The 26280-nt window shown below is 47.9% G+C and overlaps 8 protein-coding genes across 8 annotated transcripts; 4 read left to right on the forward strand and 4 right to left on the reverse strand.

Moving 5' to 3' along the window:
• Nucleotides 1-29: 29 nt before the first annotated feature.
• F4817DRAFT_278041 (uncharacterized protein) lies at nt 30-2272 on the reverse strand. The gene is made up of 3 exons (XM_049299519.1): nt 2133-2272; nt 1613-2062; nt 30-1551 (listed from the first exon to the last, which is right to left on the reverse strand). Exons 1-3 carry the CDS (start codon nt 2184-2186, stop codon nt 421-423), a joined length of 1635 nt encoding a protein of 544 aa, XP_049161830.1. The 5' UTR covers nt 2187-2272; the 3' UTR covers nt 30-420.
• A 401-nt stretch (nt 2273-2673) lies between these two features.
• On the forward strand, nt 2674-3842 carry F4817DRAFT_312965 (HAD-like protein; the record flags this gene model as incomplete). Its single annotated transcript, XM_049300188.1, has 2 exons — nt 2674-2792; nt 3128-3842. 2 exons carry the CDS (start codon nt 2674-2676, stop codon nt 3840-3842), a joined length of 834 nt encoding a protein of 277 aa, XP_049161831.1.
• Nucleotides 3843-4348: 506 nt separating this feature from the next.
• On the reverse strand, nt 4349-6429 carry F4817DRAFT_278091 (kinase-like protein). The gene is made up of 4 exons (XM_049299520.1): nt 5908-6429; nt 5693-5850; nt 5101-5629; nt 4349-5047 (listed from the first exon to the last, which is right to left on the reverse strand). Exons 1-4 carry the CDS (start codon nt 6202-6204, stop codon nt 4475-4477), a joined length of 1557 nt encoding a protein of 518 aa, XP_049161832.1. The 5' UTR covers nt 6205-6429; the 3' UTR covers nt 4349-4474.
• Nucleotides 6430-9139: 2710 nt separating this feature from the next.
• Nucleotides 9140-14288, forward strand: F4817DRAFT_328192 (transcription elongation factor Spt6). Its single transcript, XM_049302129.1, has 4 exons — nt 9140-9581; nt 9658-9849; nt 9907-13543; nt 13596-14288. Exons 1-4 carry the CDS (start codon nt 9402-9404, stop codon nt 13853-13855), a joined length of 4269 nt encoding a protein of 1422 aa, XP_049161833.1. The 5' UTR covers nt 9140-9401; the 3' UTR covers nt 13856-14288.
• A 159-nt stretch (nt 14289-14447) lies between these two features.
• On the reverse strand, nt 14448-16333 carry F4817DRAFT_328200 (uncharacterized protein). Its single transcript, XM_049302130.1, has 2 exons — nt 15621-16333; nt 14448-15560 (listed from the first exon to the last, which is right to left on the reverse strand). The coding sequence occupies exons 1-2, from the start codon at nt 15723-15725 to the stop codon at nt 15189-15191; spliced, it is 477 nt and encodes a 158-aa protein (XP_049161834.1). The 5' UTR covers nt 15726-16333; the 3' UTR covers nt 14448-15188.
• F4817DRAFT_328202 (cytochrome P450) lies at nt 16334-18601 on the forward strand. Its single transcript, XM_049302131.1, has 4 exons — nt 16334-16666; nt 16722-17263; nt 17344-17680; nt 17751-18601. Exons 1-4 carry the CDS (start codon nt 16405-16407, stop codon nt 18221-18223), a joined length of 1614 nt encoding a protein of 537 aa, XP_049161835.1. The 5' UTR covers nt 16334-16404; the 3' UTR covers nt 18224-18601.
• Nucleotides 18602-21177: 2576 nt separating this feature from the next.
• Nucleotides 21178-22853, forward strand: F4817DRAFT_368959 (uncharacterized protein). The gene has a single exon (XM_049307297.1). It carries the CDS (start codon nt 21541-21543, stop codon nt 22519-22521), a length of 981 nt encoding a protein of 326 aa, XP_049161836.1. The 5' UTR covers nt 21178-21540; the 3' UTR covers nt 22522-22853.
• F4817DRAFT_368969 (cysteine proteinase) lies at nt 22854-26272 on the reverse strand (the record flags this gene model as incomplete). The annotated part of the gene is made up of 5 exons (XM_049307298.1): nt 22854-24296; nt 24347-24509; nt 24569-24675; nt 24727-25605; nt 25664-26272. The coding sequence occupies 5 exons, from the start codon at nt 26270-26272 to the stop codon at nt 23220-23222; spliced, it is 2835 nt and encodes a 944-aa protein (XP_049161837.1). The 3' UTR covers nt 22854-23219.
• Nucleotides 26273-26280: the final 8 nt, after the last annotated feature.

A 26280-nucleotide genomic window follows, 5' to 3' on the forward strand; every position in this document is an offset into this window, starting at 1 on the left:
CTAATGTTGTAATGCCATTTAGAGTGCGTATGCCTGTAATCTGTCTTGGAAAGAGAAAAGGAAGTATACGGAGTGGGCATTATGTATAAGAGGATATGATACCATTGTATAGAATATATCATAATAATTTGCAGTGTTGATCTCTGTTAAGAAGATATTGTGGATCAACACTTAAAAGCGTCCAGAATAGGGGCTTAATTCTTTCCACGTTACGCTGGTTAAGCATCTCATAATCAACTGCTCTACGGGTCTCAAGCCTAATGATCAAGCATACTCTTCATTGCTTATAGCTACGAGGTCGTGAACCTCGTCTTTAGTCATACACACGTATCTCGCATCTATATTGCGTTCCCTCCACCCCCTCATACGTAGTCCCTCTCCATACATGAGGTCCTAATCCCTAACCCAAACACCTCAACCTCAAACCTCAAAAACCTCCCCAGCACCATACCCCCCACCGCCTCTCCTAGCATCCACAAGATCCAGCCTCCACCCCTCCCAATTCTTCAACCCACGCTTGAGTTCCCGGACTCGCTCAAGCCTCCTCTTCGCATCCTCCTGCTGCGCCTTCAGGAACGCCTCCTCGTCGAACTCCATATCGGCGTCGTCATCCAGGAACCCTTCGTTATCGGCTTTTTCATCGGCCGGAGTACCACCCGTCAAAGCATTGATACCGCTCGCGAAGAAATCGCCAATGCCCCTGCTCCCGGGCTTGCGCGCCGCGCCGGTCCCGCCCAGGTCGATGTTCGTGAAGCCCCCACCACCGGGACTTAATAGGGCGGGGTCGTCGGGGCCGTGCTCCATTTCCTTGCGTCGCTGGTGCCAGATTCCGCGGCGCAGGTCGTAGACCTCGCTCTCGAGGTCGCGGATCTTCTTCTCCATGCGCTGGCGCTCCTCATCTTCCAGCTCATCGACTCCGTCATCGTCGCCGCCACCTTCCGCAGCGTCCTTCTTGCGTAGACGCGCATTCTCGGACTCTAGCTTCTCGATCTTGGCCTTGGCGTCTTGCGCCTCCTTCTCCGCGCGTTCTTTGTCTTTGCGTAAGGCCTGCGACCGGCTGTCATTCTCTTTGTGCAGGGTGCCGAGGGCAGTGACCTTCTTTTCTAGCGCATCTACCTTCTTCTCAAGTTCTGCCTTTTCTCCCTTCAAGTCTTCGACTTCATGCTCGAGACTACGCAGCTTTGTCTCTGCGCTTGTGCGCTCGCTGCCTTCCTTTACGACGCGCTCGGTTGTGCGTTCTAGATTCCGCTTAAGGTCGGCAAGCTCACGCTGCGCCTTCATAGCAGCCTGCTCGGACCGCGCCAGCTTCTCTTCCAGAGCTGTGATCTGTTCGCGGTCGGTACCACCCGCGGAAGCTTGTCGCTCAGCTTGGGCGCGTAGGCGGGAGATCTCTAGCTCCATGGTTTCTATGGTGGAGGACTTCGAGGCTAGCTGGGCTTGTAATTCCCCTGGGGGAGAGGACATGGAGATAGAAGGCGACGAGCCATGGCGCTTCGAAGCAGCAGATTGGAGCTGCGAGTTCTGACGTTGGAGGGCGGCGATCTCTGATTTCTACAAGTATGACAAGTTAGCTTGCGAGATAAACGATATGAATATAAGAATATTTCCGTACTAGCTTCTCGACTTGGCTATCCGAACCATCGCGATCGGCTTCCCGCAGATCAGCGAGCTCTTCTTCGGCTTTTTGCCATCGCTTTTCCGCGTCGCCGGCCTCTTTTGCGAGCCTCTTATTCTCCTTTTCTAGGTCGTCTATGCGCGCCACTTGCTTCCGGTATATATCAGGCGCTGTCTCGCCTTCGGGGCTCAGTGGGAACCCGGTAGGTGATACTGTGCCTTGGCGGAAGGACGAAGAACGGAGTTTGGACTGGTGAGATAACGAGGCTGCACTGGGTGTGGTAGGAGAGCCTAGTGGCTCTGCAGGTGCATCTTCAATAGCCGGTTCGCCTACGGGAGTTGTTTCGGACTTCGATTCGGCGGTAGTAGGTTCTTCTTTTTCCTTCTCCTTGTCTTGTTGCTTTGAAGCCCCTCCTTTCTTGGCCATCTGCTTCTTCCTCTGCTCGAGCTGTGGAACTTTGGTTTTAGCATCTAATTGGCTACTAAATGAGGCTCTCGTGTATAGTATCAACTCATACCTTCTTCTTTGCCGCAGCAAGCTTCTCGGCCTTAGCCTTCTCCTCGTCAGCCATTTTGTCCTAACTTAAGTAGGCCTGTCCCAGGTAATTCTAGGTTGTTCAATATTTGGTGATGCGCGTTCTATAAATCAAACTGCTATAATATTATGTACCTAGATGCAGTAAGAATTACAGGTTGAGCGACTGTTGACGGTTGGATGTTTAACGGAGGTACGGCTTAACGGGTTTAGGTGTCCAGAAGACGGCTAACCGCCCCGGACTCGAGCTTGTTTGCGTTTGCGATGGCGCTAACAGGCCGTGTTGCACGAGCCACACTATAGCTAAAACGGTACGGTACATCCTGCCAGGTACCGTTTATACGTCAGAAGGAAACGCCGTAACCGAAATAAACATAAAACTACCTAAGGTAGCAATTACTTTACTACCATGACATTTACATATAAAATAACCCTCAACAACTCCCTGTTAGATTTTATACCAATTTGGAACAATTTAAAACATTAGGTAATTTTCTATGTATAAGAGGTTATGCTTCAGCACGATGACCCAATATCTGCCACGTTCGAGACGGTTTGCTCCTCTTACGGAGCTTGCAACTGGCCAGCATCATGACTTACCCAAGTTGCACGGGGTGATATTCGATGTCGACGGGACTCTCTGGTGAGTGATCAATAAGGATAAGCTTAGCACGTACCATACACATTTGTAAAATGAGAGTCGGGAGAAAGTACATTTCAACCATGTCTATGAAGCTGGCTGGCAGTGAGAAGAACATTCGGACTCAGGATCCTTACATTTTCACATGAGAAAGTTTAGTATTATGATATCTTCATGGCTATTGAGTCTTAAGCGAACATTCCCAAACTCATAAGTCGATATATACACCTATAACCTTGGATTAGGCCAGTAGGAAGAATACCTCACAACACATACATCCACCTATACACCCACCCTATAAACAAGATCCCAACGTCAACCTACTAACAACCCTCCAGCCTCCCCCAAAATCACATGTTCTCCGAAATGCGCGCCGCGCTGCAAATCCCCAAGCACATCGACATCCTAGAGCACATATACTCGCTCCCCACGGCCACCCAGCAAGAATCCGCCATGGAGGTCATCCGCGCCATCGAGCGGCAGTCCATGACCGCACAGGTCGCGCAGCCCGGACTAGCCGACCTAATGGCGTACCTCGACTCGAGGAACATCCGCAAGGGGATCTGCACGCGCAACTTCGAGACGCCCGTCTCGCACCTACTCAGCAAATTCCTGGCCGGCCATGTCTTCCACCCGGTCGTCACGCGCGACTTCCGCCCGCCGAAGCCGGATCCCGCGGGCTTGCTGTATATAGCGCGGAGCTGGGGACTCGTGAGGGCTGTGGAGGGGCCGAGGGATGAGGGTAATGTGAGAGCGGTGCTGGAGGAAGAGAGTGCTGGTAGTAGTGCGCGGGAGAAGGAGGGTGCGGTGGGGCGTGACGGCGCGGAGTTGAGTGAGGTGGGCGATGCGTCGGGCTTGATTATGGTGGGCGACTCGATCGACGATATGACGGCTGGGCGACGCGCCGGTGCTGCTACGGTGCTGCTTGTTAATGATGCGAATAGCCATCTGGCTGACCACGAACACACTGACCTAGTGATTGAGCGGCTGGACGATTTGGTTCAAGTACTGGACTACGGCTTCGTGGGCCGGGAAATACATCAGGACCCCTAGCTTAGGGTTTATCAAGGATGGTATAGATAGCCTCGAATGTCGCAAGATGGTCTTACCACAATGTTCTGGTAGTTATAGGATATGTATAGAACATCATAGGTTTATAAACTCGACTTATTAGTCGACCAACTTCCCTTCAGTTGTCAACTTAACTTGCTACTTATCATCGTGTGACATAATTCTGAAAATAAAAAATAAACATAAATATGATTCATAACTCGGTATCAAATATGTTGGCTGAATGTTATCAATCACGTATGATTCAAAAGTCAAAACTGTCATGATATCTTGTCGCATTTGTACTAGTGGCCACACACTTCGCTTAACAGAATCGTCAACTACACCGAGTAGTTGACGTTTTATAGCTTTCCCCTTCGACATCGTCTCTTTTCGCTTTCGTATACCGCTTCCTAAAATGTCTGATATAGTCTCTTTCGCTAAGGGGCATGCTGTGAGGCATGTCCGAAATATAATGTTTGATATGTGTGAGGGATGATCGATGTCAACACACTGTTACGCTGGGCAAATACAGACGCTTGGCGGTCATGTTCCTCCGCGCTCTGAAGCCGAACCATGGATGGCCTATATAGTGTGACAAAACGGTTATGATGGTAGATGTGATACCACTGGCTTTATCGCGATGAATACCCCGCGCTTCCATAGCTGCCGTTCGACGGAGGGATGAATGTTGCTTGTCGTCTATTATCTTTCCGCAGTTCATCTGGAGTCTCTTTCCTTGGGGGAGGGGGTGGCAACGGTCCACCGGGCGGTGCAGGTCTAACTGGTAGTGTGAATGATGTTCCCATACTGGCACTGGCCGGCTGCGAGAGGTCTGCAGTTGTAATCTTGGGTATTGATCCAGACGTTGCAGCTCGTTGTCCCAATCCCGGATGCACAGCGGAACCGGAAGAGCGCCCAAGGCTTCCCACCCCGTTTCTTGTAGGGGATCGGTTCTGCGAGTGGCTGTGATCTCTCGGCGAAGCAATGGCGCCCACGATGGGGATCTCGCCGGAAGTTGGGGTATAAGCGGCATTGCCGTCATTTTGGAAGGTAGGGGACTCGCTTGATCGTAAGAGATCCCGAGTAGCTGGCGAAAGTTGAGGCACCAAATGCGATTTACGGTTGTCTTTCTCCATAAGTCCGACAGCCCATGCTCTCAAATCCACAGGTGTTCGTTTAGCTGCTTGGACAAATGGATCTCGGTCCTGTATAAGATTAGTATAGGCATTCGATATGCGTTGTTTGGAGTATTGCTCACCCATAACTCCTGAGGTGTCGGCCGCTCATCTGGTATTTTCGACAAGCATTTTTGAACCATATCTTCTAATATTGACGGGAACGCGTCGCTTTTAGGAAGTTTCGGAGCGGGCTCGTGAACAATTTGTTGGAGGAGATCCAAGATACCGGCCGGCGCCCCGTCGTCATCCGACAGTTGTTCGCTCGCAAATGGGAATTTGCCAATAGCCAGCTCCATTATACTGAGACCAAAACTCCATACGTCCGACTTGACTGTGTACTTCTCGCCCTGGATCCGCTCTGGAGCCATGTAAGTCGAAGTGCCCACGAATGTATCGGCGATAGAGTTGACTAGTTCTCCTGATACTCCAAAATCGCAGAGCTTGATGTGACCCCGAGAATTCACGAGGATGTTAGAGGGCTTAATGTCTCGGTGCATGATGTGTAGTTTCGAGTATAGATAGGTTAAGCCACCCAGAGTCGCCTCTGCGATTTTACCAAGCACGTCTACACGAATCGGCCCAAAATGGCGCGAGACTCTGTCGAGAGATCTGTAGTCGCCTAGTTAGGTCCACGCAACACTTTCAAACTCCTTTTTTCTTAATCCCACTTACCCAACGTCCATGTATTCCATACACATAATGACATCGTTATGTTCGTTTAGGAAAGCGCCGTAGAAAGTCACGATATAATCGGAGTGGCAACCGTGCATGATCTGTAGCTCGCGGACGATTCGCTTCCTGAGCTCTTTTTTGGCTTCGACATGTATTACCTAACGCCGGCCATGATTAGTATCCGCATTCCGAAACGTAATAATGAAGATGTTTACCTTTCGAGCCATGGTAGTTCCGGTAGGTAAATGCTTTACTTTACTGACGGTACCTCCATTTCCCGAACCAAGCTCTTTCACGATTTCGATATCCTCTTGCCGAAGGTCTAGGTTAAACTCAATTCCAATCTCGAGCTGTGCTTCTTGGCCTACCTCCTCGGCCCTCGATCCGCCAAAGCCCCAGCCGGCCTGATTGTCATTGTCCGAGGCCGCAGGTTGCTTCGGGGCGGCGGGGGTTAATGCTAAGCCTTTGACATTCTTGCGCTTCATAGAGCGCGGGGCAAATGCGTCGGTCATGATGTATAAACCCGCGGGTACTCGGTGATGTTTAAGATTCGAGAAGCGGGAACTTGCACGTTATGCAAAACCGGTTAAGAAGACTATTTCGAGCCGGCGCGGATCGCAAATGGGCAAGCAATTTGCATGTCCACCGGCAAACGCCCGGTTATTGGTTTTATTTCGAACTAATCCGCGGTGTCTATGTATTGCGCGTATGTTTCTGCCCCTCACACGGACCCCGAAAAGATCGAAGTTGGGAATTGAATTAAGGTCGAACGGAGAAACTCTCGTATTTTTCAGGAGAGGTAGCGACGGTGTCAGTTGTACAACCCTGTCTGCACTGTTGTGCAATGCACCGAGAAAGGGTCCTTAGGGTACGTAGTGGTTCGAAGACTGCCAACAACCTTAGTATTTCGAGTCAGCAAATTAAATGGTTAGGCGTTGTGGAAGGGGAAGTGTGCAGGAAGATGCAGCTGCGTAGGGGGAAGTACGAAGACGCATGTATGTAAGAGATAATAGCGGTATTGTAGTGTTATGTTATCAAGTAGTGGTGCTACTAGGATAACAGGTAACAGGATACATGTACCTAGGCAAGTTCTAGTGGGACCTGGCCGATTTTACCGACCCTACCGAAGAGAATTAAGTGCTATCCGAAGTACATAACAGGTAGTATGTACCTAAGGTATATCTAATAATACATGTACCTTAGGTACTAAGGTAAGGTGATGTCGGCGTATGGTAGACCTTGTTTAGTCTTTTGTTGGGCATCGAGAAGGGGGATATCCAAAAATTGGGTGGTAGAAATTGTGAAGAGAGAAATCCACTTAGATAAAGTACAGCTGGTGACAATTTCCACAGGCCATGATAAAGTAATTGCTAGGAATAAACCTATCAACTCAAGTTGTATATAATTCTTGAGTTTTCGGTACATGCATGTAGGTGTGCGTCAAAGTGGAATCATGATGAGTGGAATTGATATGTCGGTGTATATGGGTAGGAAGAAGCCCAATATGATGGATGTTTCTTGATATCATACAGAAGGACAAAGAAATGATACTTACTTCGTTTAAATGATTCGAAAATTGTAAGCTGTATAAACTTCCAGTCTTGTGCGCTATGGTCTTAATAGACAACGACGAGATGAGATAAACTATGTCTAACACAAGTCTAGTTGTCAGTTGAACTAGTCAAGTCTGCTCTCTACACACTTTCAGTGTATGCAGAAAAATCAATAAAATTCCGTATGCAGTTGAGACTTACCAAAAAACGGGGCTGATTGGTCTTTAGCTATAACCGCATATATAGGAGAAAAGCTGCAGGTAATATTGAAAACCGTCTTGGGCGATCACCAGAGAAGACGAAAGTAGGAATCGAGCTACCTATGTAGGTAGTCTAAGTGTCTTGAGTGGGTGGACTTTAGAAGCGTTACGTGTTTGTGTTTAGCACAAAGGGGTAAGAACACCACAACGGATCAATCATGCTATGTAGGGGATTTTGATATTTGAAACCACATCGTCATGCTTGGTTCAAAGCGTCTACAGATGTAATATAAGTGGAAGACTGAGAGAGGGAGAGTGGTTCTTATTGAAGTTGATTATGGTTAGAGGCGTTTAGTGTATTTCCACTAATAAAGAGCCTTATGTTAGGTAGATATTACCTACGCGTTTGGCTGCGAACAGTACAAGCACTAAGTATTAAGTACCTGGGATAAGGGGTTAGCGGGGACCGCGGGGCTCGACCTCGCTCAAGTACCTAAAGGATGTATGTACCCAACAATACCTGATGGCATCATGTACGACCAGACCACCTGCAGCAAGCCACCACATGCATCCTATTCTACCCACATTATATATAAAGGTGCCTAATCTACATACATGAAATGCTATAAGTAGCCATAAGTAACATTGATGATGGATTTATTTAACAAAATAGGAATCATCTTATGAAGTGCGTTCCTAAAATCGATAGCTCAAGTTGCGGATGTAATATAATACCTACCTAGGCAGTATGATATGTGGTTTAGAACAGCTCTAGTCAGCCGTAAAGCCTGACCTACTGCCTAATGTAGCCTAAGCCTTATACCCAAAAGACTCTTGCCACCCCCTTTTTCTTTGAGTATATCTTTACGTACCTCCACTACACTACCTATCATGCTACGATCAAAATATATTCACCTAAAAAAGTCCCCCTCCTTCTCATCTACTCCATACACACGATTTTGGGGGCAGATGCATCCTCCTATGTAGCCTGGCACATGTCCTTCTACCCCTGACAGCTCCAGATTCGGCTATGGCCCCTACATGTTAGGTGTCACGGTCTCGACCATTTTGGTGCATCATATCGAACAGCGGTCGTGATTGGACAGCCGGCCCTCAATCGACACCATAGTCTCTTGGCTTTATCAGCCAGAGCCATAAAACACATCTCTGCAGAATATCTCGATCTAAAAGCGCCTAGTTATTTATTTTTGCGGCACTTATGTTTTATATACACAGCTTTCTTGTGTCTCCGAGACATCGTATAGAAAGTAAGTGACGTGAGCTTAGATTTTAATAAGTGAAGATGTCGGCTTGGTAGTTTTAGGCAGCGCTCTTTTACACACTCGTGCGCTATATAGGTACCTGGGTAGCATAGGTTTATAGTTAAATACTTTTTGCTATGATGCATGCTTTAAATAAGGCATCTCAATGTCATAAGCCTCAAGGGCGGCCTATTATAGATGCCTCATCTAGAAGAGCATCTCTCATCGAGGGTAAATCTCAGCTACCTACATCCATACCTATCACTATGTAGGGTACTTAGGTACTTATTTATGTCTATAAATGTTAGATCTTATCGATAAAAAGCACGAGCCTCATCATCATTTACTCACGTGATGCGTGTGGCTTGCTACATCTCCACCTGAAATTCTGACCAATCCGATGCTCAGGCACTTTGTCCAATCGCGAGGCTGGCGGTCGACGCGATCTAAATTTCTAGCTTCCCAAGGCTTAGGAGAGTTCAACTTGAACTTAGTCGCCCTAACAATTACGTCCTCCTTACCTTCTCATAGATCTGTACACTTCGGGTTGGAGTTAGTAGCGCGATTCTTTTTGGTCCTTAGTTGCCTACAAATTCCAATCCATCAACTCCATCTAGTACAGACTATTTCTTACCCTTTCAAAACATAGAACCGCGCTTACCTCCTTTCCACCGTCTGCCGCCGACCCGTCAATATGAGTAATTCAATGAGAGACTTGATTTCGGGCGAGGCCGAACTCGATGACGAAGAGGATGATGAATCCTTTGACGAAGAAACCGGCGAGACTCGAGAAAGATCACGGAATCGAGGCCAGGAAATGGATGATTCAAGTGAAGAGGATGAAGATGATGATGACGAAGAGGAAGCACGAAAGGTAATCTACAATATTTATCCTGTCTACTATTAGAACTGTAGCTGTGGGTTGCAGATAGCTAACTGCATTTTAACAGATCCGTGAGGGCTTCATTGTCGACGAGGATGAAGACGAAGACGAAGACATGGTCGAAGATGAGGACGAGCGGCGCAAGCGAAGAAAGCGCAAGCGCCGACAGGAGCGTGAAGAGGAAGCTCAATTAGACGAAGAGGATCTTGATCTAATCGGCGAGAACATTCCCGAATGGGAACGCAAGCAGCCTTCACAGGTACGACAAACTAGTAGCATAAAGGTGCAGCTATCTTATTCTAACATGTATAAACAGGGTAAATTTAAGAGACTCAAGCGTGGCCACCGTGATGATGATACCCGTGGAAATGAGCGACGCGGCCTCGACGATATGTTCTCCGATGAAGACGATGAGGTTGCCGATGAGCATCCGTACGCACGACCAAGTCATCGCGCCACCGCGGGCGAGTTCGATGATTTCATTGAGGAAGACTTCCCTGAAGACGAGGACGAACGCATGCGCCAGATGGAGGATATGGAAGTTGCTCGCCCGCGAGACAAAGGCATAGCGGGACGAATCGTCGACCGGGCTGGACTGGATAAAGACGCTCTCGAGGACATGGAAGCTATCTTCGGAAACGGAGAGGACTACCAATGGGCCTTGGACGAGGAAGAGGAAGAAGAGGAGCGTCAGAGAGAAGAGCAGACTCTCGAACTGAAGGATGTGTTTGAGCCCTCGCAATTGGCGGAGAAGCTTCTGACTGATGAAGATAACGCCATTCGTTTTACAGACGAACCCGAACGATTTCAGCTCGACCGTAAACCCTTCAAACATCTCAACATCCAGGGTGAACAGTTCAAGGATGAAATTCAGTGGATAGCTGATCTGATGTGGCCGAAAAAGCAACTGTCTAGTGACTTGCATAGTCCTTTTCAGAAGGCTGTCGGTAAAGTGCTTGAATATTTCGTTCTTGAGGATCTCGAGGTGCCCTACGTCTTTCAACATCGCAAAGACTACCTCATCCATGCTCGGAAAACTCGAAATCCCGACCATCGTGATGACCCCGAAGCACCAGAGTATATTGTTAACGCTGAGAAGCTTCTTACGCAAGACGACCTCTGGCGTATACTTGAATTGGATATCAAGTACCGATCCCTCTACGAGAAGCGTGGTGTCCTTGAAAAGACATGTGATAATCTACGAGAAGTCACGCAGGTGAACGACGATATGATCCCGGAAATGCTAAGTCAGGCTGTCACGATGGAGGAACTTCAAGACCTACAGGATTATATTAATTTCCAATATGCCTCGCAATTAAAGGACATTGCTGCCATGAACGGTGTGGTTAAGGGGACCAAACGTCCTGGCGCAAAATCATCCGTTTTCGAACGCGTCCGCAAAAGTAATGCCTACAAGTTTGTTAAGGCTTACGGCATCTCTCCTGACAGGTTGGCACAGAACGCTCTCCGTGAAGGTAAGAAGATGATCGTAGACGACGAGCAAAGCTTGCCAATCGACCTCGCAGATCGCCTCACTGATAGCGATTTCCCTACCGGCGACCAGGTTCTCTATCAGGCAAGGCACATGTATGCCGAGGAGCTATTCATGAGCCCGAGGATGCGAAAACATTTCAGACAGAATTTCTACATGATGGGCGAGATCAGCTGCTTTCGAACGGAAAAGGGGCTTCGAAGGATTGATGAGTCTCATCCTTATTACGAGATAAAATACCTCATCAACCAGACAATCAGTGACCTCGCGCGTCGGCCAGAACTCTTTTTGAAGATGATGAAAGCAGAAGAGGAAGGGCTGATTGAGGTCAGACTCCGACTCCAGAACGAGAAAGAGTTCCGGCGCCAGCTGCAGGCGGAATTCGTTTCGGATAACTACAGCGAACTTGCAGATGCTTGGAATGAGGAACGTAAGAAGGTCCTCGATATTGCATTCGCTAAGCTCGAGAGGGTAATAGCCAAGGGGGTCAAGGACTCGTTGCGAACAGCATGCCAGGAAGAGCTCCTTAAGCTGTGCCGTGAGGAATACTCTAAGCGACTTGACCAAGCTCCCTACAAGCCAAAGGGCATGGTATTGGGTACCACTCCGCGTGTCCTCACCTTGTCAAACGGCATGGGCGATCCAGCTCGAGATCCTGTCTTCTGGGTCTGGGTTGAAGAAGATGGGCGGGTCATTGAGCATGGCAAATTTGGAAACCTTGCTCGCGATGAATCACAGCGTGAGGCCTTCGTCGAACTAGTCGAACGCAGAAAACCAGACGTAATTGGCGTTAGTGGTTTCTCGACCGATACCCATCGTTTAGTTCGCGATGTGGAAAGTATAGTGAACGAGAAAAATCTCACGGGTCCCGAATTTCCAGATCCGGATTCCGACGACTACCGCAGCGAGCTACTAGAGGTCGTAGTTGTTAACGATGAAGTCGCAAGGCTCTACAAAGATAGCCCTCGGGCGCAGGCTGATCACCCGACTTTGACATCTAATACGCGGTACTGTGTCGCTCTAGCCAGATATCTTCAAAATCCTATGAAGGAGTATGCAGCCCTCGGGAAGGATATTACCTCTCTGTTATTCAATCCTTGCCAACACCTGCTTCCTCCAGAGAAGCTACTGAAACATCTTGAGACGTCGATGGTGGACATGGTAAATCTTTGTGGTGTTGATATTAACGAGGCCGTTGGTGATGCATACACAGCCAATCTACTACCGTACATCGCAGGTCTAGGTCCCCGCAAGGCCACAAGTGTTATCAAAGCTATCAACACCAACGGTGGCGTCGTGAACTCGAGGGATGAACTTGTTGGCGACCCGGATAACAACAAGCTCCCAGTGGTTGGCCCTCGAGTCTGGAATAACTGCGCTAGCTTCCTTTATATCGAATATGATGCTACAAATCCCTCATCAGAGCCGCTGGATAACACGCGTGTCCATCCTGAAGATTACGAACTCGGTCGCAAAATGGCAGCAGACGCCCTCGAGTTGGATGAAGAGGATGTGAAAGCTGAGACTGATGAAAACGGCGCCGGCGCGATAGTCCGCAAGCTGTTCCGAGAGGATGAGCAGGAGAAGGTTAACGAGCTCATCCTAGAAGAATATGCCGAACAGCTAGAGAAGAACTATAACCAACGGAAACGGGCCACTCTAGAAACCATCAGAGCAGAACTACAGGCACCATACGAGGAACTCCGCCGAAATTTTAGCCCGCTGACTCCCGACCAGGTATTCGTCATGTTCACGGGCGAAACCAAGGAGTCACTGGCAGAAGGCATGATCATCCCGGTTAATTTACGGGTGGTCAAGGATGATTTCGCTATTGCCAAGCTCGATTGCGGTATTGAAGGCCGAATCGAATCCCACGAGGTCAGTCACAGAAGTAACGTATCGATTAGAGATGTTATCCACGTCAACCAGACTGTTCAAGCCAAGATTGTGGATCTCAACCGTAAAGAATTCCTTGCGAAGCTCACCTTGCGCGAAGACGCACTTCGGCGACCCTACAAGAAACATAACGACCACGATCGTGGTACTTGGGATTTTAGACAGGAAGATGACGATAAGGATGCGTTACGAGAGAAGGATAAGACAACGGGTCGCACGCAGCGAGTGATCAAGCATCCGTTGTTCAAGCCGTTCAACTCTACACAGGCAGAAGAGTTTCTGGGTTCTCAGTCGTCGGGCGATGTAGTTATCCGACCATCTTCAAAGGGTAACGATCATCTCACGGTCACCTGGAAGGTCGCAGATGGAGTCTATCAGCACATTGATGTTCTTGAACTACAGAAAGAGACCGAGTTCTCAGTTGGGAAGACGCTTCGTATCGGTGGTAAATATACGTATACGGATCTTGACGAACTGATCGTGGACCATGTCAAGGCAATGGCAAAGAAAGTCGATGAAATGATGGGCCACGAGAAGTTCAAGAAGGGCAGCGTCGCAGATGCCGGTGAGTTTCCTCGACACGTCCCTAGAATTGAATCATGCTAATTCCAACATAGAAAAATGGTTAACATCGTACTCGGATGCTAATCCGAACCGCTCGATCTATTTATTCTGCATCAATCCCAAACGTGCCGGATATTTCTATTTATGCTTCAAGGCAAGCAAGACTTCGCGAATCAACATGTGGGATGTGAAAGTAGTACCCCATGCGTTTGAGATGATGGGGTCCCAATATCCGCACATGCTCGCTCTCTGCAACGGCTTCAAGCTTAGATTCAATAGCGAGATCAGCAGACTGCAGCAGATGAGAAGATGAAGGAGCTGCCAATAGGTACTTTACTATTCATCTACATGTATCACTAGGGCGTTGGTTTGGCAGATTAGCTACGTTTTACTGACGAGGATGATGGCAGCCGCATAGAACTCCGGATAGGCTGATGGAGTCGGAGTATTTATACTGTGAGCACCCCGCGACTTTCGTATCTCGTGGTTGGGTAAAGCAGCTTCATACCTCTTAATTGATGTGAGAAGTCAAATAAAAATATTTCCATTACCAACGCCCATGTCCTGGTGACCAAGTAGAAATCGAGAACATTTGTATTATTCACTTGAACTACTCGAATTCAAAGCTGGTTTGCGTCATGATAATATTTCCGGTTACCGAATTATGTCATACTTGGGTTGCGTTGCATATAGAATGTGATAAGCATGTGTGAATCGTACATAGTATGTAGTATCTTCAGCCTCAGCTAGGTTACTAAAATAGCAACTGGGATAGTCATCCTACGAAGCTCCGTAAACTCCATCAAGTTAGTATTATGTAAGATGCGGTAATTACCTTGAACCAATTAAAAGGCAACCCGGTGTGGGCGCTCGATCTTCAAGGAAAGAGATCACTTTTCGAGCCAATAGGAAACCCTCCGATTTCAAAAGGGGCATTCTAGTAAAACTTCCATAACGTCTTCATCCTTCCGAACTTTAATAATCCTTCGAAACTTTAATAATCCTATCGACGGTTAAGACAGTCTTGTCAGACTTTAATGCTCTTGTCAGATACTATACTCCTTTCAGAGTTCGATACTCCTTGTAGAGTTTATTGCTCCTTTTGGAAACACTCCTTTCAGACTTCAACATTCCCTAAGGATAGCTCTTTAAAATAACCAGCTTTCAGCATACTGTTTTATCCCTGGACATGTTAGCCCAAGTTATTGATCAGTTTTCAGATCCTTACTACTGTGCCACCGGGTATGTCAAGTCAGCATAGATAGTAAGAACCCAAACCATCACTTAACACGGTACTTTTCTGTTAGACAACTGCTAAAGCATGAGTCAGTTCCGATAGTGTATATACTCAGATAACTGAATTTAGGCTCTTTCTTGACTCGCTCTTTACGCTAGCTCTTTTTCGTCTAAGATGTCAAAGGGTGCTAACAAGTTCCGGAGAGATTAATGTTCGAAAGGGCTCGAGTCTCATACCTATACATAGTGACTTATACAATGAAGCACATCTCAGTACCTATCTAAGTTACTTAATTTTTGTAACTTGTTGCAAAAGTAATGTGTCACTTGACTGGCAGTAAGCAAGCTCCCTGTTATCTAGGACATTTCGCCGCCCTCACTGTCGTTCATCAACTTAATAGGAAAGGTGCTTACGATCGATTTTTACGATCAAAAAGATGACATATATGACTGGTTAACCGAATTTCGCACGAGCCGCTCAGACCTTCTGAGCCAAGACACACTACATTAAATTTCAGAGAAGGGATTTGTCTACTTCTGTGAGACTCCCGCATATGGAAATCAAATACCTCGTACCCCGACACGGCCCTGTTGATCGATCGCATGCTTGAGTCCCGGGGATGTGGGGTTAGAGCTTCGCCCCCGGCGGTGTAAGGGGCCGGTCGGGCTGACGTATTACTGAAGGGAGATAAATAACATGGATCCCGGTAGATGATGATATCTACAGCCTCGATTCGTCCTGGAATACTGTAACGAAACATAACTGGCCCAAATGGAGAGATGTAGGTATAATGCACCTCTAATATATGACACCCTTAAACTGACTAGGTGCTTCTTCGTAGCACATGTATATGCACACAAGAGAGACTAGCGCTTCCAATAGCAGCTCCGGAGTGCCTATTGCCGGCACAAATCCCGGAGATGCTCTCGGCCTTCAAGAGCGTCATACAACATACAAAGATCCCTAACGATCAAGGAGGTTTCAAGTACCACCGCCCCACCTCGCTCACATTGGGCGATGAAGATTAATAGCTGTATCGTCTAAGCGTTTTTCGGAAAGATGCCGGGGGACGGCGCAGGTGGGACGAGTGGGAGAAAACGGCAATTTTTGAGACCAAGTACATACGGGTTACCCCATGCGCGTCAGCTTCGGATAGTCTTTCGGAACCGGGATTACTCTTCTAAGGAACAAGGTAAAGAAGACCAACAATGGATATTATGACTTATCAGACATTTTAACTTCGGTGGCTTGCATTTGGACGTCTTGCCATGCCGATCATTGGCTCGTCAGCGCGATCTCCCGCAGCTTAGGATTCGGAGGATTTGGCAGAATAAACCATGTCGACGCTGACTGCATCGCGATGGGTGAGGTAAGCCTTCACCGCGAGTTTACTTTGGCGAGATGTAAGCACTTTGAGAACTCGTGGTATCGACATCTCGGAATTTAGATGTGGCGGTTTCATAAACGCCGTTTCGAGTCGTCATGTAATCAGAACTGAGATATAAATATGTTCGAGAACGCCCATATAGTATAGATGAAACTCCAAGCCATAGCATTGTGTTATAGCAATACTATATAATATTATAATATTATATTCATTTTGCTCACTTACTAGAGAAGAGAAAATGGCTATCGCCATCTGGAATACTCGAGATGTCATCTCGCTGTTCCAGCAATATGGCGCCTCCTTACTAGCCGCAACCTTCAGCGCTTGGCTTTGCTATATGTTATCCCTCGTCGTCTACCGATTATATCTAAGTCCCTTGGCTAAATTCCCCGGTCCGAAGCTTGCCGCACTTACGTCGTGGTATGAAATCTACTATAACATCTTCAAGAAGGGTGGCGGGCAGTATATCTTCAAGATCAAGCAGATGCACGAGCAATATGGTGGGTCAACCTACACGCACAAGGGTATTATGATACTAATCATTATGGAATCAAGGTCCTATCGTACGGATAAACCCGTTCGAGCTCCATATAGACGACCCAGCATACTTCGATGTCGTCTACGCGACAAACAAGCAGTTCGACAAGGTCGAGATGTATGCCCGTAGCATCGGCGCGCCGCTCGCTGCTTTCGGAACCATCGACGCCGCCAAGCATCGTCAGCGCCGAGGTGCCATGGCCGCCTTCTATAGCCGTGCTAGATCACGGGACCACGGCCACCGAGTCCAGATGGTTGTTGACCGTATCTCTCGTCGTTTCTCTACTGAATATGCTGGCACTGGAAAGGCCGTTAACCTCTCCTACGTATGGGGATCGCTATCAAGCGACGTCATCATGGAAGTGGCTTTTGCTCGACCCAAGCTGTTTACTGATGCCCCAGACTTCAAGAGCTCCTTGGCGATAGGGCTGTCGGATCTGCTATACACCAGTCACACTTTCATGCATTTCAGCACTATACAATACTTGGTATCCGCATTGCCGGGATGGCTTGTTAAGACGGTTGTGCCGCCAATCAAGTCGGTCGTCGAAGCTCAGGAGGTAAGACATATGCACCACATTACGGGGCCAGCGCAATTACAAGATCCAGACCAAGAGAACTCAACTAACTCCCACAATAGGAAATTGGAAGCCAAGTAGCCGATATGGTTGGAGGCCGAAACACCGAAGCGAAGGAATCTCCTCTCCCTACCCTTTACCGCGACATTCTCACATCTCGATTACCTCCTGAGGAGTTGACCTACCAAAGACTACGTGATGAGGCCGTGTCTACCATTGCCGCCGGAATTGATACGACTAAATGGAGCTTGAGTGTTGCCTGCTACCACATCCTAGCTAACCCTGAGGTTGAGCGACGCCTCCGAGCTGAGCTCAAAGAGAGGATTCCCGACCCCAACCAAATTCCCGATTGGTTCGAGCTCGAAACATTCACATTCCTAAACGCCATCGTCAACGAAAGTAAGTTCCACTCATTAACGACCACAACCATCAAGTCAAATCAAATTACTAACATATTCTTCCCCTTAAGGTCTCCGTCTAGCCTGTGCCGTCAGCGAGCGCATGCCACGCATCAACAAGACCGCCGCCTGGACCTACCGCGACTACGTGATCCCCCCCGGCGTCCCAGTCGGCATGGACATCTGGACGATGCACCACAACACGGTCCTATTCCCCGACCCCTACACCTTCAAGCCCGAGCGCTGGCTCGGCGACCCGAAAGTCGACCCCGAGCTGCTCGAAAAAGCCGGCTACCTGCCCCCCCTCGACGGCAAGACCAAGCCGCTCACCCACTACATGGTCGGCTTCGGCAAGGGCACCCGCATGTGCGTCGGCATGTACCTCGCCTACGCGGAGATCTACATCGGCTTGGCGACCATCTTCCGCCGGCACGAGCTGGAGCTGTACGAGACGACGCGGAAGGATGTCGATATTGCGTGCGAGATGATCTTGTCGCTGCCGTGGAAGGGGACCAAGGGTGTTCGGGTCAGGGTCAAGAAATGAACTATATCTACCTATACAGTATCCTAGATGTTAGAGGCGCCCTATCAACCATTAGAGTTAGACAAAGAAGGGGGGGGGATGGGTTCGTGTATATATCCCGGGCTAGAGTGGGGTTGATGCGCAACGACATCGCTGTTGTTGTTTTTCCCACCGCTGGGGCGCGTCGCAACGTGGTGGTTGGTTGCGCTGTGAATAAAACGGCTACTTGTAAATTAGTCTTGGGTGGTAGCTTGATACAGACTGAAGACTCGAAGCTATCATTAAATGAAAAAAATATGTTAATACAAAAATTATCAAGGTCATCTATCTTTGGGTTTTTATACTTCTACAATAGTGATTTTCGTTGCCGAGTCGTGTTCTTGGAGCTGGAGATTTGAATATTTATGTTTAGGTTGAGATGTTGTTGAAGGTTAAGGGATATTGGAATTCACTTGCATAAAAAGAGTAGATTATCTAGTATATAGTTAATGTAGTTAGATGTAAACTTGGCTTAGTTACATGTTTATGGTTAGTTTGAATTTTTCTCTATCCAGAACGTAACAGATTGGTAGACTATTGTTGTTATATCGAAGAAATATCATAGCTTAAGATTTTTTAAGATGGTGTTAAAGGTATTTATTGTTTTACACTCCCCTATCTTTTTACAAAACCTCATCAACTGTACTAGTCACTAAAAGTTCAGAAAAAAGATATTTTTCACTTCAAGTATGATACGATAGAAGTCGCTTCGGAGTGTAGCAATTACCCATTTCCCTTCAATTCAACTAACATTACAGTCTTTGGATCAAAAATAAAGTAGATAATTTTCGCGAGAAATGGAAAAAGGGCCCATATTTTTAATAAGTGTATTAATGAACCCGTCATTCATCGCGGCGAATAAGTTATCATACCGAAAGAAATGTCAAGATGTGAGTACTTGTTAAATCCTTGTGGGATGAGTGATCGCGTAAATCGCCGAGGCCTAATAAAAGGGGGAGGAAGCAATGTTAACAGATAGGTAAATAATAATAATAGAAGCTAGGAGAAAAGGCCAGAAGAAGAAGAAAAACCACATGAAACTAGACTAGGACCCAGAAGCGCCGAAAATAATTTTACCGTGAGACATGGTGTTATAGATATCGGAAACATAAGCCCGACCCAACGATTCACTTGCTCCTCTTGTCCGGTTTCTGGCCTCCTATTACCGGGCCGAAGGCCTTTTTTGGGTCGGCTAATGAGTGCTTTGCTAATGTGCCTTACACATATTCGAGCGGGTAATTTCAACCCCTAACTGTCCTATCGAATCCCGGAAGTCCCCCTTTCCTATGGTCGCGCTACTTGTTAGATAAATATATCCTACCTCGGTGATAAGTATATAGATAATTAGGGCGTATATTGAATCTCCTTCAATACGGGAAACATAATTTCAAGTAGTTTCGGATTTGGTTAAACGTATAATACACTACGAACTTAATACTAATTTATTCAAGTCGATTAACTACCTAAGCCAGATATATCAAAAATTCTTTAAACTATTAATTCAGGAAAGCTTTATTTATTTTAGTTTAGTTACAATGTAATATTTGCAAATTCAACTTTAGTTATCAAATGGTCACTTGAGTTAATAATTAGCCTTGCAAGACTAATAACTTGGTCAACAGCTAGGTATAATTATCATTCTCCTGGCGCTAGCAATAACCTCTCTTTAATCAACAACTATTACCTACCCCTTACTACTTTTTATACTTAATTCGGTATATTCTGACCACGGCGCTTACGCTGGTGGCTTGTCATCGTACTACCATCAGCTACTGGTGAGGCCTCAGTAACGGAGGCCTGAGTTACAGACCTGGTCACCTCGTCGGGGACCTCAACATGGGTCGTGACTTATATAGTTTAACAGCTGAGAAACTTACGCCATTACCATTCGTCATCATGTAAAACATGAAACGCCCAACAAAAGTCAGCCTTACAAGTTAAATACAAATAACTACAGGGCCTGCATAATGTGATACGTGAGTTAAGATACCTTAGTTGACAGCTCACAGCCACTTGGTGCTGCTGCCTGGATGGTGTGGTTACACTGCTCTGTTGGTTGAGTGAAACCTCCAAATTCTGCCTTATTCTGATTTTGTTATTCCATTTCACCATCCTTCGTGATGCCGAGGTATACAAATGAATCAGCCTCTCTGTTTAATCCAGCTAAGCAACCAGTGACACTCACCGAACAATAGGATCCGGTACCCTTACCAACAACACATGGCTCAAGGTACACATAAATAAATATCATGTAGGCTAGGGTAAGAGCACAGGAACGGTATACAATTCTACACAGTTCGAGAACAAAAGTTTATGTAGTGAACCCTGGAGAGAAACTACCCACCTAAACTCTTTAAGATGTAAGGCTGTTCAGCTCGTACAGCGCAACCTCGGAAGTAGAAGGTCGTTAATAGTTATAGATATCCCCGTATTTAGGTTGTGGCGAAGAAGCTATGGAAATGGTATCGCCGGATAGCCCCGAAGCGACCTTCAGGTGCTAGGTATGAATGACTATTGTCGTTGACAGTACCAACACCCCCGAGATACATACAATAAATCCCATGTGCTATGGGATTATGGACACGACTACCTAATGTATTAGATAAATAAGCAAGTTATTAGAACTAGGTATAATTTTAGTAAAAGGATCCAGATGACTTCTCGTCACAATGTCATTTTATTTACGGCATCCCTTATCGAGAACAAAGTAGAATTATGGAATATGCACTTGCTGCCTAGTAAAATACGTAGAAATCTGCACTTTGATGGGTTAAGTTCGGTCTGCCGTCGGCTCGGCTGCCACAGTCCTAAATTTCACGTCCATGCGTGGGTGGTTTGCTCGGGACTTCCGTGGAATCGTGAATCGTACATACACTTAATACCCATCTCACACAAGTGATTCATTCCCTCCTACGTTCTTAGTCCAAACTTTCCACACTAATCGTCTTGAATCACACAAAGACAGCTCAACTAGTGACAATGAAATACACCAACAATGGCGAGTGGCTACCGAACAATGAACTTGTGCTCTGAATCTTGGAGCCCTGATTCACCACAACACCATGATTCAACCATGAAGCATACAAGTCTATTATTCCGGGAAAAGAAACGTAAACTATTTAATCCTCTCCGGTCCTCCTGAACAATTCCGAGTTCTGCACCGCGGAGCAGCCAAGGTACCTAGCTAACCCCCCGACTAATTAATCGAAGTACCTAACCTAACTAGGGCGTACGATAGAGGCATACAAAGAACAAAGGAGGTAGACTAATAAGCACGAGCATACAATAAATAAAGCTCTATGGCGTCTAACAACTACTACCAGAGCGGCCGTCAGGGTCGGTCTAACAACTACCCCCAGACGCCGCTACCAGTACCGCCGCCTCAACCTCTATACCCCATGCCTCCGTACCCAACGGCACCCTATCCCACGGTTCCATACCCTACATCTCCCTACCCCATGCCAATGTCCATCCCCTTATACACCACCCCATCCCCCATCCCACCACCCCCCAGCCCGCACCGTCCAGCACCACCGCCCCCCAACATAAACGTCGGTCCCGCACTCGTAGACAACTTCGTCGAGCGCGCCCACACGCGCCTCGAGCCCAGACGCGCCAACCCGACCTGGACAGAAGAAGTCCTAACCAACGACCTCCAAGACCAACTCGCCAGCGTCAAGCGCAGCATCCAAGACATCGTCAGCCAAGAATTCCACCTCCCCGGCGACATCGTCCCGCGCGTCACCATCCGCCTCTCCGCCGTCGACCTCAACCCCGACGGGACATGGCACCACGGCCGAGGCGAGCTCTGGCGCGCCGGCGCCACCGTCTTCATGCCCAAAGTCGTAATCCGGATGCCGGAGCGCCGCGCCCCCGAACGCCGCACCACCGGCCGCCGAATCGCCACGGGCCCGACCCCGAGCGACCGCGCCTACGTCGACGCCGCGAAGCGGGTTTGGGACGCCGTCGTCCACGGCCAAGGTCTAAACCGCTACGGCGTGCGCACTGATCTGCGGGGCCTCCCGTTCGACCCGGCCAGCGACTTGTCGCACGCGTGCTTCGAGTTTCAAGAGAATTCGGGCTCGGCTGACGACGCGTGCCATTTCATGCCGACGCACGTGCACGTGTACCTCCCGGCGAAGGTGAAGCGGGTCGACAATCGCAACACCTGGTTTTACGAGCGGCTGTATGGGGGGAACCCCCGGGCTATCACGCATCTGACGAGTTGGGCTAGCCGTCGGAATATCGACTTGAGCTTTCTGATGACGGCTCGCGCTTAAGTACCTAAGGAGCAAGAACCTGAGTCTGGGGTGAAATTTTAATTCGTGATTTAATCGGGTGGTGGCATCACCGGTCGAACGTAGGGGAGTAAGGCGGCGTTGATGAGCTTATACCACTATCGGATTTGATGAATTATTCTCAACAAAGCTTCGAAATTGATACCCATTTGTATGTAGTATTATTAGCTTATCATTAAGAAAAGAACTAAAGAGGTATGATCATATATGATAAAGTATTTTGATGAAATCGTGTCTATTAAGTTCGTGAATCACTTTTCTTTATTCTACAGAGGGGTATGGCAAATCTCCATTATCGGTCGTTAGGTAAGGTAAGGAACTAATGGTAGACGGGATGAAGATTCAGGGGTATGATGATGACCGCAAGAGATACCATACCTAAGCTCCCCAAATGTTGTCCCCCCATATGCAAATACTTTTGCCGGATCGGCGGCCCATTCAGTCGTATCCACGGTAAGATACCGAGGACTTGCGAATCGAAAACCACTACGCCCCCCTTTTCCCCAGTCCCTGAATACCCCTGCCATACTCGGACAATTGTGATACACCTTAGCAACCGTGGTATAAGACGGTATTTGCCACCGGTAGGCATACCGACCCCCCATCCGAATATAAAATCTTTGTAGCAGCGGCGGCTGACTGCCTTCATGTTGTCTGTCGAACCAAAGCTACACAGCTTCTTAGACTTTCTGGTAGAACAACAGGTAGGCAACCTTGTTGTCCTTGATGTTGTCCTTGGTCTGCTTTCCTTTTGCCGGTACAGTGTTCGGTGCCCCGTTAACAACGGAGCTCCATTTCTTTGCTCCATTTACTGGAGCGCTGACTTTATTCCATCCTTCATCATCACCAGCTTCATCGTCACCAATTCCTTCGAATCTGTTACCGGAACCGCTCACGACGGTGTCCTTCTTGTCAACCCGCGCCGTAGTTTTAAAACTTTCGTCCTCAGAGCCTCCTTCAGCCACATCTTCGCTTCTTACTCGTCGGATAACCGTGTCATCCATACGGATCCATTCTACACCATCTTGGCGTCTGAGATCAACAGTGTAGTGCCCACCGCTTGCATTCTTACCATGGTGGTAAACAGCAGCGATCAGTTTATATTTAGGGAAGCCTGTACCTTCAACGGTAAGAGCATTTCTCTTCTGTCGTGGAAAGAGTTCTTTGGGAAGTTCGAGCTCCAGTGGGTATCCAACCTTCTTCCAGATCTTGACGGTTCCAGTCCCTTCGGTATCGAACTGGAAACGCTTTAAGTGAAGGATGAGGACTGGCGGTAGGGATTCGATGAGAACCTGTTTGGTGGCCGTCGCATCCTTTCCCCTTGGTGACCCAAAATCACCATGTAGAATTTCGGGTCTGGTGAGTGCTTTCAATGCATCAACAATGTTATTGACCTGAGGGGAACCAATATCTAGTTGGAGAGGTTGGAAGGGCTCTAGAGTTACGGAGTCCTTTAGGCCTTGTACCCTTAATTCTGATCTTAGCTGTCCACCAAACAACTTAGTGATGGGAGACGAGGTAATTGGGTGGCCGGAAGAACGTGTAACAGCAGAGCGTTGACGCGGCCCTACCTCTAACCAATCACTAGTATCTGGTGTACTTGTAGGAGACGTTGCCGAAGGAGTGGCAGCTGATGAGTTTGCAGCGGTAGTCGTAGCAGATAAGTCTGGTTGGTTGCGCATTACTTGCGTGCACTCGTCGTGCAGTGCTTCCAAAAGGAAACCAAGGAACTCTTCTGCATCTTCCTGATGTCCACGCTGCATAATCTTGTTAGATCGCCTCAAAATAGATGGGTAAAGTAACTTACCCTCATGCTAGCAAATCTAGGAAGCTTCCTTATAGCCTCATAAACAAATTCAGGGGTAAAAGGTTCGCCATACTGTTCGAGTTCCTCGTTCTTTAGCCTCCGCCGAAGCTGCTCGACAGACACCGCAGAATCAATAACTTTGTATTCGCGCATGAACATAATCCTAGAATTGTTAGACGGATCGAGGGTAAATTATTTAAATAATGTAGATTAGGTACTTACATGGCATCAATTAGGGGAGTCTCGCTTTTAAAACTATATGCCGCTTTCTTGCTGATCTGGTCCAAGAAGTCATAAAATGGAATGCAGAAAATGAGAACTTGTAAAACCTAGATGCTGTTAGTTTAAATTCCGTTGCCAACCAAGCTACCATGACTTACTGAATTCATATAACACATGTTCCCGGGATTGATTAAACCCCTAGGCTCCAGAAACGAAATCTTTTGACTGCCACCCACGCGGTATGATCGCAAAGCTTCAGCCAAAGAACTAGTGTTTGACTTTGTAAAACTACCTACACCTACACCCCCACTACCTGAAGCAGTATTGTCAGGGATACTACTTATTGTAACGCCAGTACCAGCTGATGCAGCACCAGTAGCGCCAGTTGAAGGAGAAGCGGCGGATGCTGCACGTGAAAATAATCCCGTCCAGAGCTTCGGGCCAGCTTTTGCGGCAACAGGGGCGGGCTCTACTTTTGCTTCTGCTTGAGATGCTTCTGGAGAAGTCTCTGTAGCTTGAGCCGGCTTTCCCTCTGCTGCTACTTGCTGTGTGGGCTGTTTCTCCTCTACTAGTTTAGTCTCAACACTAGATGAATTTGTCTCTTTGGGACCTGCTTTAGGTTTTACGGGGACGATGGGAACGGCTGGTATAGCCGCGAGAGAGGCTGTCTTGGCGTGCTTGGCAGATGTAGCAGCAGCAGGCTGAGCTACTTGGACTAGCTGAGGAGTGGCAGACGAGGTAGACTGTGGAGTTTCCAAGGGCTCATCTTTTGTTGACCCAGCTTCAGGCTGTGCTGGTAGCTCGGAGTCCGTGCTAGCCGGAACAGTAGCAGTAGAAGATTTGAGTGTAGGGGTTGAAAGTAGTGAGGCATCACCTCCCAAAGCTTCCTCATGTGACACAGCTCCTGACTCAACTCCCTTTGCTTGGATCGAAGGTAATTCGACATTCTCCGCATCAGGGTTCTGTATCCGTCTTTTTCTCCTAGATCGAGCTGACTTGGTAGGAAAGGGTATATCAGGTCGCGACAACCAGGGCAGCTACAAGAGAGGGTTAGCTTGAGTGGGTCGGTTTACTGTAAGGGGTTCTATAACTTACTGGAGCTCTGAACGGTGACTGGGTCGACCGCAACTCGATATCCGGGGTGGCCGGGGCAGCTTCCTGGTTTTGCGGCGTAGGGGGAGTCAATGGGACCGGAAGAACTTGGGACGAGTGTGTTGACGAGGGCGTCTCGGGTACGGAGACGGGTGGAGGCGGCGCCGCTACGGCATAAGGAGGAGGGGTTGAAAGAGCCGGCGAGGGTTGCTGTGGTGGAGGTGGTCGAGAGTAAGGAGGCTGAGGAATAGGCTGCATGCTCGAGGACACGATAGGAGGATATTGCTGGTGAATTATGGGAGGAGATCGTTGAGGAAACTGGTTGTATTGCATGTACGATGCGTTGGCAATGGCGCCATTCTGATAGTGATGCGAAACCTGAGGATAGTATGTCTGAGGATAGGGAGCCATATACCCGTTGTGGTGGTATATGGGATTGACATGTTGCTGGTGGTGATATTGATGATGAGCTGAATACTGATGTTGCGGCGGCCGCCGTCGACCACCAGGTCCTGGACCAGGTCCCATATCAACTTGCCCTCGCGCCACAACTGCTCCTCCGGGGATACCTCCTGGCATAGGCTGCCCAGCCGGCAGATGACTACCGTTCATCTTGCCGG

This window comes from Daldinia loculata, assembly GCF_022478755.1.
Source record: "Daldinia loculata strain CBS 113971 unplaced genomic scaffold F4817scaffold_8, whole genome shotgun sequence".
Taxonomy (NCBI): Eukaryota; Fungi; Ascomycota; class Sordariomycetes; order Xylariales; family Hypoxylaceae; genus Daldinia; species Daldinia loculata.

Excerpts from the sequence above, each read along its gene's own strand:
- F4817DRAFT_278041 (XM_049299519.1), bottom strand. The coding sequence starts at position 2,186 with ATGGCTGACGAGGAGAAGGCTAAGGCCGAGAAGCTTGCTGCGGCAAAG. Across the intron at positions 2,063-2,132 it reads TTGCTGCGGCAAAGAAGAAG|CTCGAGCAGAGGAAGAAGCA; the intron begins GTATGAGTTGAT and ends AAAGTTCCACAG. Across the intron at positions 1,552-1,612 it reads ATAGCCAAGTCGAGAAGCTA|AAATCAGAGATCGCCGCCCT; the intron begins GTACGGAAATAT and ends TCATACTTGTAG.
- F4817DRAFT_278091 (XM_049299520.1), bottom strand. The coding sequence starts at position 6,204 with ATGACCGACGCATTTGCCCCGCGCTCTATGAAGCGCAAGAATGTCAAA. Across the intron at positions 5,851-5,907 it reads GAACTACCATGGCTCGAAAG|GTAATACATGTCGAAGCCAA; the intron begins GTAAACATCTTC and ends GGCCGGCGTTAG. Across the intron at positions 5,048-5,100 it reads CGACACCTCAGGAGTTATGG|GACCGAGATCCATTTGTCCA; the intron begins GTGAGCAATACT and ends AATCTTATACAG.
- F4817DRAFT_328192 (XM_049302129.1), top strand. The coding sequence starts at position 9,402 with ATGAGTAATTCAATGAGAGACTTGATTTCGGGCGAGGCCGAACTCGAT. Across the intron at positions 9,582-9,657 it reads ACGAAGAGGAAGCACGAAAG|ATCCGTGAGGGCTTCATTGT; the intron begins GTAATCTACAAT and ends GCATTTTAACAG. Across the intron at positions 9,850-9,906 it reads AACGCAAGCAGCCTTCACAG|GGTAAATTTAAGAGACTCAA; the intron begins GTACGACAAACT and ends ATGTATAAACAG.
- F4817DRAFT_328200 (XM_049302130.1), bottom strand. The coding sequence starts at position 15,725 with ATGACGCTCTTGAAGGCCGAGAGCATCTCCGGGATTTGTGCCGGCAAT. Across the intron at positions 15,561-15,620 it reads CTTGTGTGCATATACATGTG|ATCTCTCCATTTGGGCCAGT; the intron begins CTACGAAGAAGC and ends CATTATACCTAC.
- F4817DRAFT_328202 (XM_049302131.1), top strand. The coding sequence starts at position 16,405 with ATGGCTATCGCCATCTGGAATACTCGAGATGTCATCTCGCTGTTCCAG. Across the intron at positions 17,264-17,343 it reads CGGTCGTCGAAGCTCAGGAG|GAAATTGGAAGCCAAGTAGC; the intron begins GTAAGACATATG and ends CTCCCACAATAG. Across the intron at positions 17,681-17,750 it reads AAACGCCATCGTCAACGAAA|GTCTCCGTCTAGCCTGTGCC; the intron begins GTAAGTTCCACT and ends CTTCCCCTTAAG.
- F4817DRAFT_368959 (XM_049307297.1), top strand. The coding sequence starts at position 21,541 with ATGGCGTCTAACAACTACTACCAGAGCGGCCGTCAGGGTCGGTCTAAC.